The sequence below is a fragment of the Macaca fascicularis genome, chromosome 1, assembly GCF_037993035.2.
Source record: "Macaca fascicularis isolate 582-1 chromosome 1, T2T-MFA8v1.1".
Taxonomy (NCBI): domain Eukaryota; kingdom Metazoa; phylum Chordata; class Mammalia; order Primates; family Cercopithecidae; genus Macaca; species Macaca fascicularis.
Window position 1 is genome coordinate 1155239 of NC_088375.1, and position 18308 is coordinate 1173546.

The window sequence follows — 18308 nt, forward strand, 5'->3', positions numbered from 1 at the left end:
CTGAATCATTTTTCTTGTGTGAAGTATGCAGCTAATTCATGGTATCAGCATAACAAATCTCCATCTATTATTTATTATCTATGTGAATCTTTATATGTAAAGTGTGTTTGTGGTAGAATAATTCATCATTGTTATGTATTTTGGGTCATAGTACCTGATAGGTAGTTTTTGATCCTCACCCTCCTCCCACCTACTACCATCCAATAAGCCCTGGTGTTTACTATTACCTTCTTTGTGTCCATGTGCACTCAATGTTCAGCTGCCACTTATGAGTGAGAACATTCAGTATTTGGTTTTCTGTTCCTGTGTTAGTTCACTAAGGATAATGGCCTCCAGCTGCATCCATGCAGCTGCAAGGGACATGATTTTGTTCTTTTTTATGGTTGTATAGTATTCCATGCTTTATATGTATGAGATTGGTGCAAAGGTAATAGTGATTTTTGCCATTGAAAGTACTCAGTCATGGGATTGCTGGTCGAATGGTAGCTGTTTTCAGTTTTGTGAGAAATTTCAAATTGTTCCACAGTGGCTTAACTAATTTACATTTTCACCAGCAGTGTATAAGCATTCCCTTTTCTCTGCAACCTTTCAAGCATCTGTTGTTTTGATTTTTTTTGACTTTTTAATCATAAATAACCATTCTGACAGGTGTGAGATGGTATCTCATTGTGGTTTTCATTTGCATTTCTCTAATAATTAGTGATAAGCATTTTTCCGTATGCTTGTAGATCACATGTATGTCTTGTTTTGAAAAGTGTCTGTTCATGCCCTTTGCCTATTTTTTATAATGGAATTCCTTTTTTTTTTTTTTTGGCTTGTTGATTTGTTTAAGTTCCTTATAGATTCTGGATATTAAACCTTTGTCGGACACATGGTTTGCAAATTTTTTCCCATTCTCTGCCTTGTCTGTTTATTCTGTTTATAGTTTCTTTTGCTGTTAGATGACCTTTAGTTAAATTAGGTCCCACTGGTCAATATTTATTTTTGTTGCAATTGCTTTTGGAGTCTTCATTATGAAACTTTTGCCAAGGCCTATGTCCAGAATGGTATTTCCCTAGGTATTCTTTCAGAGTTTTTTTATCTTTAAGTTTTACATTTAAGTCTTTAATCCATCTTGAGTTGATTTTTGTATATGGTGAAATAAAGAAACCAGTTTCAATCCTCTGCATATGCCTAGCCAGTTATCCCAAAGTCTGTATTGAATAGAAAATCCTTTCCCCATTGCTTGTTATTGTCGACTTTGTTAGATCAGTTGGTTATAGGTGTGCAGCTTTGTATCAGGGTTTTCTAACCTGTCCCATTGGTCTATAAGTCTGTTTTTGTACCAGTACCATGCTGTTTTGGTTACTGTAGCCTTGTAGTACAGTTTGAAATCTGATAGTGTGATTCCTCCAGCTCTTTTCTTTTGGCTTGAGATTGATATGGCCATTCGGTTAGTTTTGGTCTTTCGGTTAGTTTGGTCATTAGATTAGTTTTTTCTAATTCTGTGAAAATGACATTGGTAGTTTGATAGAAATAGCATTGAATCTGTAAATTGCTCTGTACAGTATGGCCATTTAAACAATATTAATTCTTCCTATGTATAAGCATGGAATATTTTTCCATTTATTTGTATCATCTCTGATTTATTTTGGAAGTGTTTCATAATTGCCATTATGAAATGCAAAATCCCAGCATTTTGCATTCATCATATAATTGGCCTTCCAAACAACGTTATGATAGTCTGCTTTCTACTATCCAATATACAACCTCAGGAGTTAATTTTGGAAGAAAACCTAGAAGAAAAGAAAAACAAAGAAGGGAAAGAAACCCTTGGAATCTTTCTACTGGGCTGCCACAAATAAGGACAATCATTCAAATTTGGTCAAGAAATAGAAATAAATTTTCATTGTGTAGTTTCTTTTTTTTTTTTTTTTGAGACGGAGTCTCGCTCTGCTGCCCAGGCTGGAGTGCAGTGGCCAGATCTCGGCTCACTGCAAGCTCTGCCTCCCGGGTTCACGCCATTCTCCTGCCTCAGCCTCCTGAGTAGCTGGGACTACAGGCGCCCGCCACCTCGCCCGGCTAGTTTTTTTTATTTTTTAGTAGAGACGGGGTTTCACCGTGTCAGCCAGGATGGTCTCGATCTCCTGACCTCGTGATCCGCCCGTCTCGGCCTCCCAAAGTGCTGGGATTACAGGCTTGAGCCACCGCGCCCGGCCTCATTGTGTAGTTTCTTCTCTACCATGCACCTAATTGTCACACATTAAGATCTTCTCAATTTAGAGACTCAGTTTGAAGCCATATGAGGCCATTTATGTAACAACTTACATTGTCAGTTCCACATTCTTCCTTCCTCATTGAGTTTATTTGTTTGACTGAATTAATTAAATCACAAATTTAAAAAAGAAACTTCAAGAATAGCACTTAAATGATTTCTTCTAATTTAAAATGTCTTCTTGAGAACTTTTTTTTTTTTACATTTTGAAACACACCAGAATTCTAGAGGTAACTTGATAAGATATTTAATTAATGGCAGCTGTGTCTTCATTCTGACTTGGGATTTTTCTCTTTTCCCATACTTGCCCATATAATTTATTGATAAACTGAGTAAACAATTTATCCAAATACTACTGAATGTATTTAATTAATTAATGCATTTCTCTAGGTTTAAAGACTATTCACTAAAGAGGATGTCTACTGTAATTGTGGGAGGATTTCAGTTTCTAGGACTTTATTAAAGAAAATGTTTTAAAAGAATATGTTAAACATAAACAGTGATTATACCTCTCTTTCAATGAGACAACTGTCATATCCTAATGGCCTCTTAAGATCTTTAGTAAACTCTGATGCAAGGCAAATATATTTCCATTTTATAAATATGCAAAACTTTTAGTTTTTAGTAAAACTAAAAAATGAGAAACAGAAAAAAAAAACCATGGATTTAAGATGTTGGAACGTAGTGTGTGATTTAATTTGGTGGAATTATCTATACATTATGAACGTAATGCATTTTAAAACTGTCTCCAAAGTTACAAATAAGGAGCAAGAGAATGGCATGGCAGAACAACCAGACAACAGGGGGTGATTTTGTCTTCTTGGAGCAGTTTCACAGCACACGGGCTGCCTGGATTCCCTTCTCCCTCACCATACTAACACTCCTGTTGGTCCCGTTGACATCATCACAACATCCTCATTTGGAATGACCCACTCGTCCACCACCCCATGTATTTTCTGCTCAGCCCATTGTCCCTCATGGACCCCCTGTATATGTCCACATTTGTCCCCAAAATGGCCCTTGACTTTCTGTCTGGGGACCATCATATCTCCGTCCGCCATTGAGTGTGGCATTCAGCTATTCCTCTTCACCACCTTGGTGGCAGTGGAGGGCCTGCTGCTGGCCGTCATGGCTTACAACTGCTTTGTGGCCATCTGTTACCCACTGTGCTATTCTATCCTCACCTTTGTGCTACTCCATCCTCAAGTATCTGACCATCTGTGTCCTCATGCTGCTTGCATCTTGGCTGAGAGCACTGCTCATTGCCTTGACCCCTGTAGTCTATACTGTGCCTCCCCCTTTCTGTGTCGCCAGAGAAATCCATCACTTTTTTGTGAGATCACAACCCTACTGAAACTAGTCTGTGCTCACACTGCCTGGTATGAAAAAGGTCTTTTTGTCAGTGGTGTTATTTTTCTCCTCCCACCCATCTCAGCTATTATGGCCTCCCATGGAAGCATATTATCCATTGTACTATTGATAGACTCAAGGCTGGGGCTCAGGAAAACCTAGGCTACTTACTCTTCTCACATGACCATGGTGTCTTTATTCTATGGGGCCATGATTATCAGGTACTTTCTGCCAAAGTCCTACCACTCCCCTGAGCAGGACGGTGTGGTCTGCATCTTCTACATCATCCTAACTCCAATGTTCAACCCTCTCTTTTACAGTTTAAGAAACAAATACATTATTCGAGCCTTCTGGAGAGTCCTTGGAAAAAGAAGAATATGACATTTTCTGTTTCCAATGAAAATACAAAACAATGAAAGCATGTGCATTGAAATGGAGGGATTTATGAATGTGCATTTAACTCTAAGAGCCAAATATTTTGAGAAACAGACAGTAGACCAAAAAAAATCCTGTCACCAAAGTTGATATGCAAATCGGTCATTTTCTTATTTATATCTTCGTATTCAAAGATAACATAAATGAAGTCTGGTCAATTCATATGCTATATCAAATGGACTTTTCTTATTCCTATTTAATCATATTATTTGTTCATTTTTACTTATTTTTATCTTTTGAAATTTGTATTTGACAAATAATAATTCTGTCAATTTATAGAGTATAATATGACTTTTATCTATGTATACATTGCAGAAAGTTTAATAAAGCTAATTAACATATCGATCACCTTACCAACTTATTTTTTTGTGGTGAAAATGTTAAAAAAAACTATTTTTCTTTTTTTGAGACAGGGTCTCATTCCATCACCTAGGCTGGAATGCAGTGGTGCAATCATGGCTCATTGCAGCCTCGACCTCCTGGGTTCAAGAGATCCTGCTGCTTCCGACTCCCAAGTAGCTAGTACTACTACAGGAGCACACCACCACACCCAGCTAATTTTTGTATTTTTGTAGAGACAAGTTTTCCCTATGTTGCCCAGGTTGGTCTTAAACTCCTGGGTTCAAGAAATTCTCTTGTTTCAGTCTCTCAATGTGCTAGGATTACAGGCATGAGCCACTGCTCCTGACCTAAAAATCTATTCTTTTAGCAGGTTTGCAATATACATTCATTGTTAACAGTGGTCACCATGCAGTGCAACAGGACACCGAAACTTTTCCCCCCACAGGACTCCAAAAGCATGAGAAACAAAAGTGAAAATGGAAAAGTGAGATTGCCTCAAACTAAAAACGCTTCTGTACAGCAAAGGAAACAACAGAGTAAAGAGAAAACCACAGATTGGGAGAAAATAGTTGTAAATGATTAATATTATAAGGGGTTAATACCCGAAATACATAAGGTACTCAAACAATTCAATAGAAACAACATTAGATCAATAGAGAAATGCAAATCAATATCACGATGAGATACCATCTCACATCAGTCAGAATGGCTATTATTAAAACAACAGATGCTGGCGAGATTGTGGAGAAAAAAGAACAGTTTTACACTGCTGGTAGGAGTATAAATTAGTTCAGCCATTGTGGAAAACAGTGTGGCGATTCCTCAAAGACCTAGAGGCAGAAATATCAGTTAACCCAGCAACCCCATTACGGGGTATATACCCAAAGGAATATAAATCATTTTATCATAAAGATATATGCACGCGTATGTTCACTGCAACACTATTCACAATAGTAAACACATGGAATCCAGCAAAATGCCCATCAGTGATAGACCAGATAAAGAAAATGTGGTACATATACACCATGGTTACTACACAGCCATAAAAAGGAATGAGATCATGTCCTTTGCAGGGACATGGATGGAGCTGGAAGCCATTATCCTCAGCAAACTAACACAGGAATAGAAAACCAAACACTGCATGTTCTTATTTATAAGTAGGAGCTGAATGATGAGAAGACAAGGACACAGGGAGGGGAATAACAAGCACTGGGGCCTGTCAGAGGGTCAAGGGTAGCAGGAGGGAGGGGATCAGGAAGAAGAGCTAATGGATGCTGGGATTAATACCTTGGTGACTTCGTGGAATTGTTTTTAATAATTATAATAGGATTCTCAAAAACAATATATAAAGGGCTATTTGAGATTCACGTTCAAATAGGCAGGTAATTACAGGAAGTCAGTGAAGTGAAAGAGGGGTGGAAAATACCAAAAACAGAAATCAAAAGCTGGTAGTTCCGAACACATTATTAAATTAAAAAATAGAAATATTGATAATATTGAAGAACATTAATAGTATCAATAACAATAAGTAAATATATTAATTTTGTATTAAGGAATGACTAAATGATCTGCACTGTGTCTAAGAGTTTATTCACATGATTTTACTTCAGTTGCCCCGTAAAACTGCTGTTATATTTGTCTCCCATTTATAGATTAGGAATCTTGTCTCAATAAAGTTATGTAACTGCCCAAAATGAAACCATGATAAGAATAAAATCTAGGTTTCAAACCAAGGGCATTAATTTTCAGGTTGAAATAGTGAATGAATCTGAAAATATTCTCAGAATATTTTCAGAGAATAAAGGCAGAGGGAAAGCAGTCCTGTAATCCCTATCAAAGGCACTTGGCAAAAGTGCCTGGGTGGGCCTGGGTGTGCACCTCGTGTGTGTGTGTGTGTGCACACACGCACATGCACAAAGGGTATTATGGTGCAGGAGGAAAAGAATCATGTCAATAGATACTCTTGTCTGTTTTTGGCCCTACTCTCTTTACCACCATCTGTCCTGATTTTCCCTCCAGATACTGTAAGCTTTGACTCTTCCCTTCCTCAATATTAGAAGAGAAAATAGTGATTTCTCTCCTGTTAATACATTATTAAATATTAATAAATATTAGTCACTGGATTTTTATAAAGAAACTTTCATTAATAAAGCATGAAAACCACAACAGAAAAACAGAAACAGAATAAATGAGAATATATTTAGATGTTATTTAACTGGGTCTAAAATGTAAACTTTCATATTAACATATTTTTGTGTAGTGATCACAATTCTGAAGATTACTCTGGATTTGTTTTGCCGGCAATATAGCACTGTCGTTCCTGACTTTCCTAGGACTCTAAAGAAGAGGGAGTGTACCTGTCCATATACAGGTGAATTGTTTTCTCAAAAAAAACTTCAGAAATCTGAAGTTATTAAGTAGTCTGTGATACATTTTTTGTTAGCTTTTCCCTTCCTCTACCCTCTTCCCAATACATGATAGGTTGTTAAGGCTGAATTCTCATAATATCTACAAAACTTAGTGCCCATAATGGTTCATATCATGAAGGATCTTTCTATAACCCCGTTGCCACAATACTGGCTCCCAATATTTGACATAAGTAGTTTCTTTTTCTTTAGCTTTGTTACCTACGGTCTTTTGTAGGGTGCCCTGGATTCTGTCTGTTTTATTCTTAAAAACCTGAACTCTTTGTAGAATCCATATGATGTGCACTACCTAAACACTATAATCAGTCCAGCCATCCACACTTACTCATACATTTCTTCCCTTACACCAAGTTGACTGTGATGTTACACCATTTACTATTCCTGAGGAAGTGGATTGTCATAACACTAGCATTGCTTCAAAAATGAAAAAAAAAACCACTGAAAAATGTATTAGCGAGTAAACATAATTTTTACTAAAAAGAATTTTTTTACACTGTTCCAAATTATTAAATCATAAAAGTCATTAATTTGGGAGGAATCCGAGAATCAGGCAATATGAGTTCGTGTCAGGATTTGTCTATTGATCAGTGAGTTGTTCATGGAGTTCTTAACCACCATAAACTTTGGTCTCAGTCTATATAATGAGGATCACACAATGGTACTTGCTTAAACCATTGAATAATGTTTTTGTGTGTTTACGTTAATTAGAAAAATATGCTTTCTGAGTTTGCGTAGCACTTGGTTACTGAAAAGTGTTTAGGATGTGGTGGTGTTACCCTCCTAGTGAACGTCTAAAAGCATAACTAACTAGGGAGCACTCTTTGTTACATAATGCAATAGCACGCCATCAATCACTGAAATCACTGAAATCCTGGTTTTCATAATTCTTAGTACTAAATTAAAATGCGTTATTGAAGTAATTATATTTTAAATGTTATTGAAGCATATAGATGGATAAAATAAAATGAAATCATGATAGGAAAACAAATCCAAAGGAAACACATGTTCAGAAAGGTGCACATGGTCTAAGTGAAGAAATTAAAGATTCTTCAGTTGAGTATTATTCACCTGGGGAAAGCTGTCCCTGCAATTCAGGGATGACCAGGTGGTATCGGTTGGGCCTCAGTGTTGCTAGGAGTTGGCCTTGGTGTTCTTTTGTTAAACATACACCATTGCACAAAACATTAAACACGTAGGGAGAAAAATGGTCCACCAAAGAGGTCCACGTGTCCTAACCTCTAGCAACTGTGAATATGTCAGCTTCTACGGCAAAGGGAAACTAAGGTGGCAGACGGAATTAAGGTTGCTGATCAGCAGAGATTTCTGTCAGCTTTTATTTTATTTACTCTCACAAGACCAGTCGCTGTAACAGTGTCACACACAAAATTAAGGCATTGAAACACCTGAGTGCATGAATGAATGAATGTATTCTGCATTTTTCTCTCTATTAACTTTGGTTGTTATATAGATTATCTTGATGTTAAATGTTTGGGTAGATTTTATTTTTATGGTTCACATTTCAGATATTCAAGAGGGCAAGTCAAAATATTAAAATGCCAGGGTAACACTGGGTTGAGAAGGCTGAATTCTACTGCTTTAGAAATTAAACAAGTTTGACAAACGCTGTTTTTGCGGCTTCTATACAGAAAACATTTATTTACATCTTTCCAGATAGTTTTCAGGAATAGCTTTTAATGTTGTTAATGCTCAATCAATACAAGGTTCTGAAGTCATATTTTCTACGGCATATCCATTATCTCAACAGTCTTCTCATTGCCCCTGTGACTTCCTTATTTCGCAGGCTATAGATAAATGGGTTCAGTAGGGGTGTGATAATGGTGTAAAATACTGCCACCACCTTGTCCCGTGTAGGGGAACGCAAGGAGTGTGGCTTCGTGTAGGTAGCGAGAGTGGTTGCATAGAACAGACTTGCCACAATCAGGTGGAAGGAACAAGTGGAAACAGCTTTTGCCTGTCCTTTTCCCGAGCTCATCTGGAATACCACAATAAGCACACGAGCGTAGGAAGCCAGAATGGCCAGGAATGGTAGCAGCAGAATAGTAAGTCCACTCAGGAGGACTGTATACTCATAATGGGAGGTGTCCTGACACACCAATGACAGTAGAGCTGGAACTTCACAGAAAAAGTGGTTAATGAGCCGAGACCTACAGAATGGAAGTTGAAACACATACATTGTATGTATGAAAGCGTTGATAGAACCACTGGCCCATGCACATGCAACCATGAGGCAGCAGATATTCTTGCTCATAAGTATAGGATAATGTAAAGAGTGACAGATAGCTACATAGCGATCATAAGACATAAAACCAAGGAGAAGGGCTTCAGTTCCACCAAGGGCCAAGAACACATACGTTTGAATCTCACAGCCCATAAATGTAATAGTCTTACTCTGTGAGAGGAAGTTGACTGCCATCTTGGGCACGGTGGTGGAGATGTACATGAGGTCAATGATGGAGAGCTGACTGAGCAGAAAGTACATTGGAGTATGGAGTCTGGTGTCCAATCGAATGAGATGGATCAGCATGATATTTCCTGTCAGAGCAACTGTAAAGAGGGTGGCAATCACGACAAAGAGAAGAGAGTTTATCCGGCCGTATTGGAAAAGACCAACAAGTAGAAAATCTGTCCCAAAACTTTGATTTTCTGCTTTCATGGCTGAAACCAAAATATCAAAGCAGATGACATCTGAAACGTTCATGTAATAATGTTGACTGCCCTTTAAGAAAAAGCAAAATGACAATACTAAATACAATAGAATTATCTGGACTGTCTTTAGGATGAATTTATATCTCTCCTATTCATCACATGGAATGTATCCATAGAAAAATTCCCATTTTACAAATGATGATATGAAAATAAGTGTTTACTGACTGCAGAATAAAATATAAAATGAAAATAAGAGTATTTAGATTATTTTTCTGAACAAGTTATGTTTCTCCTTTGTAAATATATTCAAGATGATAGACAAGCTGTGTTTACCTGTTAAAAATCACTCACTGACTCAATTTTCTCATATATGTGATATGACAGAATTAGTCAAATACATAATTTCAAGGATTCTTCATTTCTTTTTTGATTACATTGGTTATAAATAGGAATATATAAATATAAATACTATATAAAAGTAGTAACATTTATATAGTAAATGTTATTTTACTTGTTCAGACAAATAATCTAAATGTAGTAACATTTATATAGTAAATGTTATTTTGTTTGTTCAGACAAATAATCTAAATGTAGTAACATTTATATAGTAAACGTTATTTTACTATATTTTTACTATATAAATGCTATTACATGGTCTAAGTGAAGAAATTAAAGATTCACCTGGGTGGGGTGAATTACAGTGCTATTACAGATCTTATGATTTAATTAGTATTTATTTATTTCTGTGAACGTAGACACAATTTTATAAACTTGGGGGAAAAGGTAAACCAAATATTAGGAAGAGCTTGAGAATGAATCATTGAAATATAAAAATATTTATTATTCTTTGACTCAAGTAGCATGTAAAGAATGGTTAATGAACACAACACAGTGATAATCTCTGGAACTCATAATACATTTAGACTGAAAACCTTGGTTGTGTTTGAAAAATTAAAAATAATACAAATAGTTGCTGAAAGTATTACATAGAAGCTGACTTTATAAGTTATAGTTATACAAAACTAGTAATATCCAATTATCTTTCTTTTGTACTAGTCTAAAATATTGTCGCATTACTAATTACAATTACTCAATGATATTTAAACAATATTTTAACATTATTATACAAAAAGGCTTGTATTTCTAAAAATGTATACAATAAAAAATATGAAAAGTCACCAAATTGACATTAAAAAATATGATTAGATGGTAATTCTTGGTAAAACAATTCATAACAATGTAACCTAAATTTTAACATTATATATTTCAGATCATGACATAATTATTTTAATAAAATCTAGAAAGAAGAGATCTAACTCAAAACAAGAGTGAAAATTATTTACAAAAATCTAACAGGGAGGAAATAAAACAATAAGATTTTATAGAGGTAAATGAAGAAAATACTGGTTATAATTGAGTATGATAAACAGGAGAGAAAGAATATTATAGCTATAATAAAATTTATATAATAAAATAAATTACAAAATATAGTAACATATCTCATACAATATATATTATCAATCATTTGTACAGGGCAAGAAAATTGAATAACAAATAAAAATAAAATGAGCAACAGTTTTGGAGCTATTGGAATGATCATTTTATCATATGATGACTGTTTTTCAAATTTATTACTGCTTACTTCTCCAAAAATTACATGTAGAAAATAATTGATTTTAACTGGAACACACAGAAAATTCTTAGGGCAATAAAGTGAATTATTTACTGTCTTATATATAAAGGCTCTACCACATGGGGAAAAAAGACCTGACTGCATAACCTGGAAATAGATATAAATAGGTGATGCATAAAAAGGAAAATAGAAGGTTTAAAATACGGTAATTATCTATCTAAGCCTAAATCAATGTCATGTGAATAAAACAATCTTATTATTTTTTAAAAGGTCAAGAATGTAGTCCAATGTACAATAATATATTTTTGGTGATACATGGTTGAATTTTTTAAGATTTTTTTTTTACCATAAACATATCATTTCTATACATTTTGGACTAACACTTTTATTACTGGAATTTTACTACAGTAATATATGAAATAATCTTTGGCACAGACATGTTTGGTACAAACATATATTACATGTTGAAGATGATACCTTTTCTAAAAACAATTTAGAATTATGAATGCATGATAAATTTTTTAAATGATTAATCTGATGACATGTCACATATTCAAAAAGTAGTTATGAAAACTGGTAAACAGAAATTTTACATACAAATACAAACATATAAACACAAAAATAAACAGTTACAGTATCTATTGATCATAATTCACTCAAAGATGCTTCATGGTTGGAAATACCAAAAAAAATTCCAAAACAGAAACACACTGGGGTTTGGATGTTGCAAATCTTACTTTGCTATGAAGCAGGTCACGGGTTTCACTAAACTTCTGGAATAAATACTGGCCTCCATTCCATCTCCCTCAGCCAAGCAAAAGACTACATAGCACGCTACTCTTAATCTCTTCCTAAATTGAGTTGTAAGTAAAATTCTATGTTGCCTGCAGCACCTTTCTGACAATAGGCCTCAATGAGTCAGGCTTAATTAGATTCTTTACACAAGTCAACTTGCTGAGAGTGTGTGGTTGAGAGGTATTAAATCAGAAATATTAATCACACTCAACTACCCACCAATTCTTGCATACATTAAAGACACTTTAAAAATCTGTGAGATTTAAAAATATATATTTGTTACTCTCTGCATTTAATTTTAATTAAACAGAATCCTTAAGCTGCTTGTTAAGTATATTGGAAGATTTTCTAATCAAATTTTCTCCCACCTCTAATTAGAAAACATAATCCTCTGGTAAGCATCACCAACATTAAATGCTACAAGATTCTCTTCGTAATGCTGAAGACCAAGGCTATAGCAAATATGTTGTATAAATGTAAATATTTCACCTGATAGGTGAGAGAAATGTGCTAAGATGAGCACAGAAGCACCTAAAACACATCTAGAGTTTCCTTAGTCCTGAGAAATAATTTCCCCACCTCCCAAGCTCCTCGCCCAATATCAAATATTACTTTCTTTTTTTTTTTTCTTTAAGACAGTGTCCCACTCTGTCGCCCAGGCAGGGGTGCAATGGCGTGATCTTGGCTCACTGCAACCTCTACCTCTCCATTCAAGCAATTTTCCTGCTTCAGGCTCCCAAGTAGCTGGAGTTTCAGGCATGTGCCACCACACTTGACTAATTTTTGTATTTTTAGTAGACATGGGTTTCACCATGTTAGCCAAGCTGGTCTTGAACGCCTGACCTCAAGCAACCACCCGCTTTGGCCCCCCATAGTGCTGGAATTACAGGCCTGAGCCAACATGCCCTTTCTTTATTTAGATGAAATCCCAAATAAAAATTTCAATTGAAATTAATGTAAAAGAAATCTATTAAGTATGACATAATTTATGATACTATATTCACCAATATATTCAACAAATTGCAATTTCCAACCTCAAAAGCATATAATTATAATGCAGCCTACTCCATTAGGTAATAGCTTGGACCTTCAGTGTGGGTTAAGTAACTTAAAATAACATCCATTGAAAGTGTGTTCTAAACCAATCCCAGTCCTTGAGCAGGTAGAGAGGAGGCGATGTTGTCATTTCTGCTGATCATGACGGATTTGAGAACTAGTTTACTATTATTAGAGCCATAAACTGAAAGCCACACATTTTCTCCCAAATAATTTTTGAAATATGCAATTTAATTCATTGTTGGTTTCATCATAATGTAGCCTCCTGTCATTCTTATCATCATCTACATATATTTTGGCATCATTGACCTCCACATTTACCTTGAAGTTTGAATTCTGCTTTTATAAAATCTGTTTCTATAGAACAATTGAAAGATGTTAGGTAACTCATTACAGGAGATGAGAACTAGGGAAATTTGCAGAAATAGAAGCCATGGATATATGCAAATATGTTATCTCCTTAATACTAATAGGCAATAACAACATAAATTTCTAAGTGTCAATAATAACCATGTATGCTAGGGGCATACAACTTATGAAGTATTTTTTTGATAGAACTGAATAAAAATTTCACCACACATTGTGTTTTTGAAATATTTTACCTAATTTTAAACTTTCATCATTCCAAAAATATTGTTGAATATAATTACATACTGAACATAATGTTAAAATTGGAGGCTAAAGTAAGGAAGAGATGTTTCCTACCTCAATTAAGACCACAGAGATCCTTCCAGTTGTGTTCTCTCAGGTGGGGGATGCGCCGAACTCACCCACACTTGCCCACATCTCTGCACAAACATGCCCCAGCCCCTTCATCCTGGTAAGGCGGAGATTGTTTAAATTCAGTATCAGACCAAATATGTCTCAAGTACATACCTTGAGATTCTTTTTGCAGACATTAATTAATATCTGGATAATCTATGCGGCCAATAATATAATTCTATATAATTATTTTAAAAAAATACATACCTTTAAATATATCTCTGAAACTAGTTTCAGAATATATTTCTCTGACATAAGTTACAGTAAATTTGTCAAGGGACTACAAATTCTTCTGATTTACCTCAGTAATTAGTTGGCTAACCAGCGATTTGGTAGCTAGGTGACTGCCACCATGAGTAAGCCTTATTGCCTCCACCAAGCCACGTCTTTGAAACTGACAAAGGCTGGCCTTGAAAGCATTTTTTCCTCTAGGTAAAAGACATATAGACCAGGCGCAGTGGCTCACGCCTGTAATCCCAGCACTTTGGGAGGCTGAGGTGGGTGGATCAGGAGGTCAGGAGTTCAAGGCCAGCCTGGCCAATATGGTGAAACCCTGTCTCTACTAAAAATACAAAAATTAGCCAGGCATGGTGGCACGCACCTGTAAGCCCAGCTACTCGGGAGGCTGAAGCAGAAGAATCGCTTGAACCTAGGAGGCAGATGTTGCAGTGAGCCAAAATCACACCACTGCACTCCAGCCCGGGAGACAGAGCAAGACTCTGCCAAAGGAAAAACATATATATATATATAGATAGTCTTTTATTTTGTAATTATGATTTCAATTTTAGTTTATGTAGCCTCTTTCATAGAGATGAATCTCATTCTTCTAGGATTTTTTCCCAGAAAGAAATGTATATATATATATTTTTTAAGTAACAGGAGATGTATCTGAATAGATCTGCAAAATTAACTATAAGAAGCGTTCTCTGCCACCACAGTTGGAGGTAGTAGTTAGAAAATCAGAGCATCAGAGCAATTCCTTTTTTTATTTACTTTTAAATAAAATTATATTATTTATCAATTATATATATCAAAAAGAAACAGAAGCAGAATGGCATATATTCTAAATAATCAATCTATTTAATGTGACAGTTCTGAAAAAGAAATCCTATACTTTTAAAATTTCTAATCTGAAAAACATTTTAGAAATTGTTATACTGAATTTGTAAGATGGTATTTTTTTTTCTTTTTACCTCGGACAGTAAAGCCTTTGTTCATTTAGCATAGGAAATTCAGAGGAAAGCAGAATTTAAACAAAAAAGTCATCTTTTTTTATCCTATATAAGGTTGCTAATGTCTACATTTAAATGGGTTAACTGCCTAATCAAGGTTGACCTTCATATTCTTTGTCTAAGAGACCTTCTGGGAAAACTTGGTCTCCAATCCACAATTAAGCACATATTAGAACTGGTGTGTTTAATTTCAAAAAAGAAGATAAAATTGAGTTCAGGATGAATGCTCAAAATATATTTAATTGATAAACAATCAGGATATTTTTAACTGAGGTTTTTAAAAATATATTTTTATTCTATTTTACATTTAAGATATACATATAGATTAGGTTCTGCATAATTAACCAACTGATACAAAATTTTTCTGCAAACAACATAAAAAATGTCATTTTAAGGAATTACATAACCCAGGAGATGATCTATACAACATATTACAATATTTTTTCCTACGATTTTTTTTAAAGATTGTTGTGGTCACAGAACTAGACAAGTCAGATATCTAGAGGTCCACAGATATAGTGACAACTGTTGTAACCACTAACAGTTCATTGTTCCCAGGTTCACAGAGAAGAAGTCAGATAATGCCGTGTGATCATTTAATCTTCTATTGCAACAAGGCTTATTTACAACCTGTGAAAATAAATGTGAGGTTGAATTTTAACCAATCTCTCTGCAAAATGTCATGGCTGCCATAACAACCCCTTTGTTCAGGAATAAAAACCAAAAAAAAGTGCAGGAACTTAGGAGACAGGGTGATGTAAGTTAGAATTTGAGGGAAAGATACACAGGCTTAGTCTACTCTGTACTTACTTGATATAGAAGTTCCTATTAAACAATCACACACATCTCTTCATTTTCCCCAGCTAAGATATTGTGTTCTTTAGTATGGAATAGTTTGCTCACTTTTTGGTAAAACAACTTACAATAATTTCCACAGAAGGAGGACTCCAGTATTCAGACATCATTGAATGTGAATGTTTGAGGGAAATCACTGATGGGGATATTTCTAGAATATCAAAGGACAAACCTGAATTTTGAAAAGCCTGAAACACATATTGTATTGGGTGCTGTCCTTCAGAAAAAAAAAATACAATTACTAAATGAAGATACAGTTTTGGAAGGGCTTATGCACAGGAGAGGCCCTGAGACTGGGTTTCTTTAGCCTCACGTCTGCCTCTGAATAAAGGTCTAATACATTTTAGTAGTAGTTACCAATTTCATTTTATTATTTTCACTTGGTATTGTGTGAGAGACATATTTTAAGGTAATTCCATGCCAAAAAGTACGCAATTTTAAAAAGTTATGAGAAAATTAACTTGAATGGAGGTATGTCAGACACTGAGCATGAGAGTAAACATAGAGTGCCATGGTGGAAGGGAGCTGGGCACGACGGTTTCACTCTGTCTGAACAGGACCAGAGACTCATTGTGTGCTTTCCCTCGCAGTTATGGATTCACAGAACCAGGTCAAAATGGGATGTGGATAATTATCAAAAGGGTTTGTGTCCCCTCAGAGGAAAACAGTGAATGACTGCATCCCTGAAGCCACTTAGTTTACACAGGATTTTTTTTCAAATTTAACTTGTTTTAGGTACATGGGTACATGTGCAGGTTTGTTATATAGGTAAACTTGTGTCATGGGGGTTGTTGTACCTATTACTTTGTCACCCAGGTATTAAGCCTAGCACCTATTAATTTTCCTGATTCTCTCCCTCCTCCCACCCTTCACCCTCTCACATTCCATAGTGTGTGTTATTCTGCTCCATGTGTCCATGTGTTCTCATCATTTAGCTCACTTAGTGAGAAGGTACAGTATTTGGTTTTCTGTTCCTGTGTTAGATTACTAAGGCTTCCAGCTCCATCCATGTTCCTGCAAGGGACATGATCTCATTCTTTTTTATGACTGCATAGTAATCCATAGTATATATGTACCATTTTCTTTATTCAGTCTATCACTGATGGGCATTTAGGTTGATTCCATGTCTTTGCTATTATGAATAGTGTTCAGTGAACACATGTGTGTGTGTGTCTTTATAATAGAACGATTTACATTCCTTTGGGCATATACCCAATAATGAGATTGCTGAGTCAAATGGCATTTCTGTTTTTAGGTATTTGAGGAACTGCCCCCTATCTTCCACAATAGCTGAACTAATTTACACTCCCGCCAACAGTATGTAAGCAAGCATTCCATTTCTCCACCTCACCAGCACCTGTTATTTTTTTACTTTCCAACAATAGCCATAGAATGATACTTTTTAAAAGGTAATAATATTAGCAATAACAACAATATTAATCATCATTCAAAATAATGTTTATTGAGGGCTTGTTTGGTGCCAGACATTGTGAGTTATTTTCCTGTGTTATTTGCTTTTCAAAAATCAGCTTCAGTGGTAGCTGGCTCTCACCAGACATCATGGAAAGGAAGGAGTTAATGTCTGCATAAATAGAGCAAATAGTGGCTGGGTGTGTAGTGGCTCACGCCTGTAATGCCAGCACTTTGGGAGGTCAAAAGATCGAGACCATCCTGGCCAACATGGTGAAACCCCGTCTCTACTAAAGATACAAAAAGTAGCTCAGCTGGGTGGTGTGAGCCTGTAATCTCAGCTACTCGGGAGGTTGAGGCAGGAGAATCCCTTGAACCCATGAGGCAGAGGTTGCAGTGAGCCAAGATCATACCACTGCACACTAGCCTGGGCAACAGAAAAAAAAACTTTTTTTTTTAATTAGTAAACAGTGTGGTGTGTTGCACCTGTAATCCCAGCTACTCCAGGGCTGAGGTGAGAGGAATCTCTTCTTTTTTTTTTTTTTTTTTTTTTTTTTTTGAGACGGAGTCTCACACTGTCGCCCAGGCTGGAGTGTGGTGGCGTGATCTCAGTTCACTGCAACCTCTGCCTCCCCAGTTCAAGCAATTCTCCTGCCTCAGCCTCCCGAGTCACTGGTATTACAGGCACCCACCACCACGCCCAGCTAATTTTTGCATCTTTAGTAAAGATGGGGTTTCACTGTGTTTGCCAGGATGGTCTCGATATGGTCTCGATCTGGTCTCGATCTCCTGACCTCGTGATCCGCCGCCTCAGCCTCCCAAAGTGCTGGGATTACAGGCATGAGCCACTACGCCCAGCCAAGAGGATTCTTTGAGGCCAGGAGTTTGAGATCAGCCTGGACAACATAGCAAGACCCATCTCTATATTTTTTTTTCTTTTTTTTAATCAGCTTGGTGCAGTGGACTGGGCCTGAGGTGAGATTATCTAGCTTGAAGCCCAGGAGTTGAAGGCTGCATTGAGCTATGATCATGCCACTATGCCTCAGCCTGTGGAGCAAGAATCTTTCTTTCTCAATAGAAAAGTAAGTTAA

At 36.0% G+C, this 18308-nt stretch overlaps 1 protein-coding gene across 1 annotated transcript; it reads right to left on the minus strand.

Annotated features, from left to right (window-relative positions):
* Positions 1-8479: 8479 nt before the first annotated feature.
* On the minus strand, positions 8480-9496 carry LOC107130977 (olfactory receptor 2AK2). The gene has a single exon (XM_045388955.2). It carries the CDS (start codon positions 9479-9481, stop codon positions 8561-8563), a length of 921 nt encoding a protein of 306 aa, XP_045244890.2. The 5' UTR covers positions 9482-9496; the 3' UTR covers positions 8480-8560.
* Positions 9497-18308: the final 8812 nt, after the last annotated feature.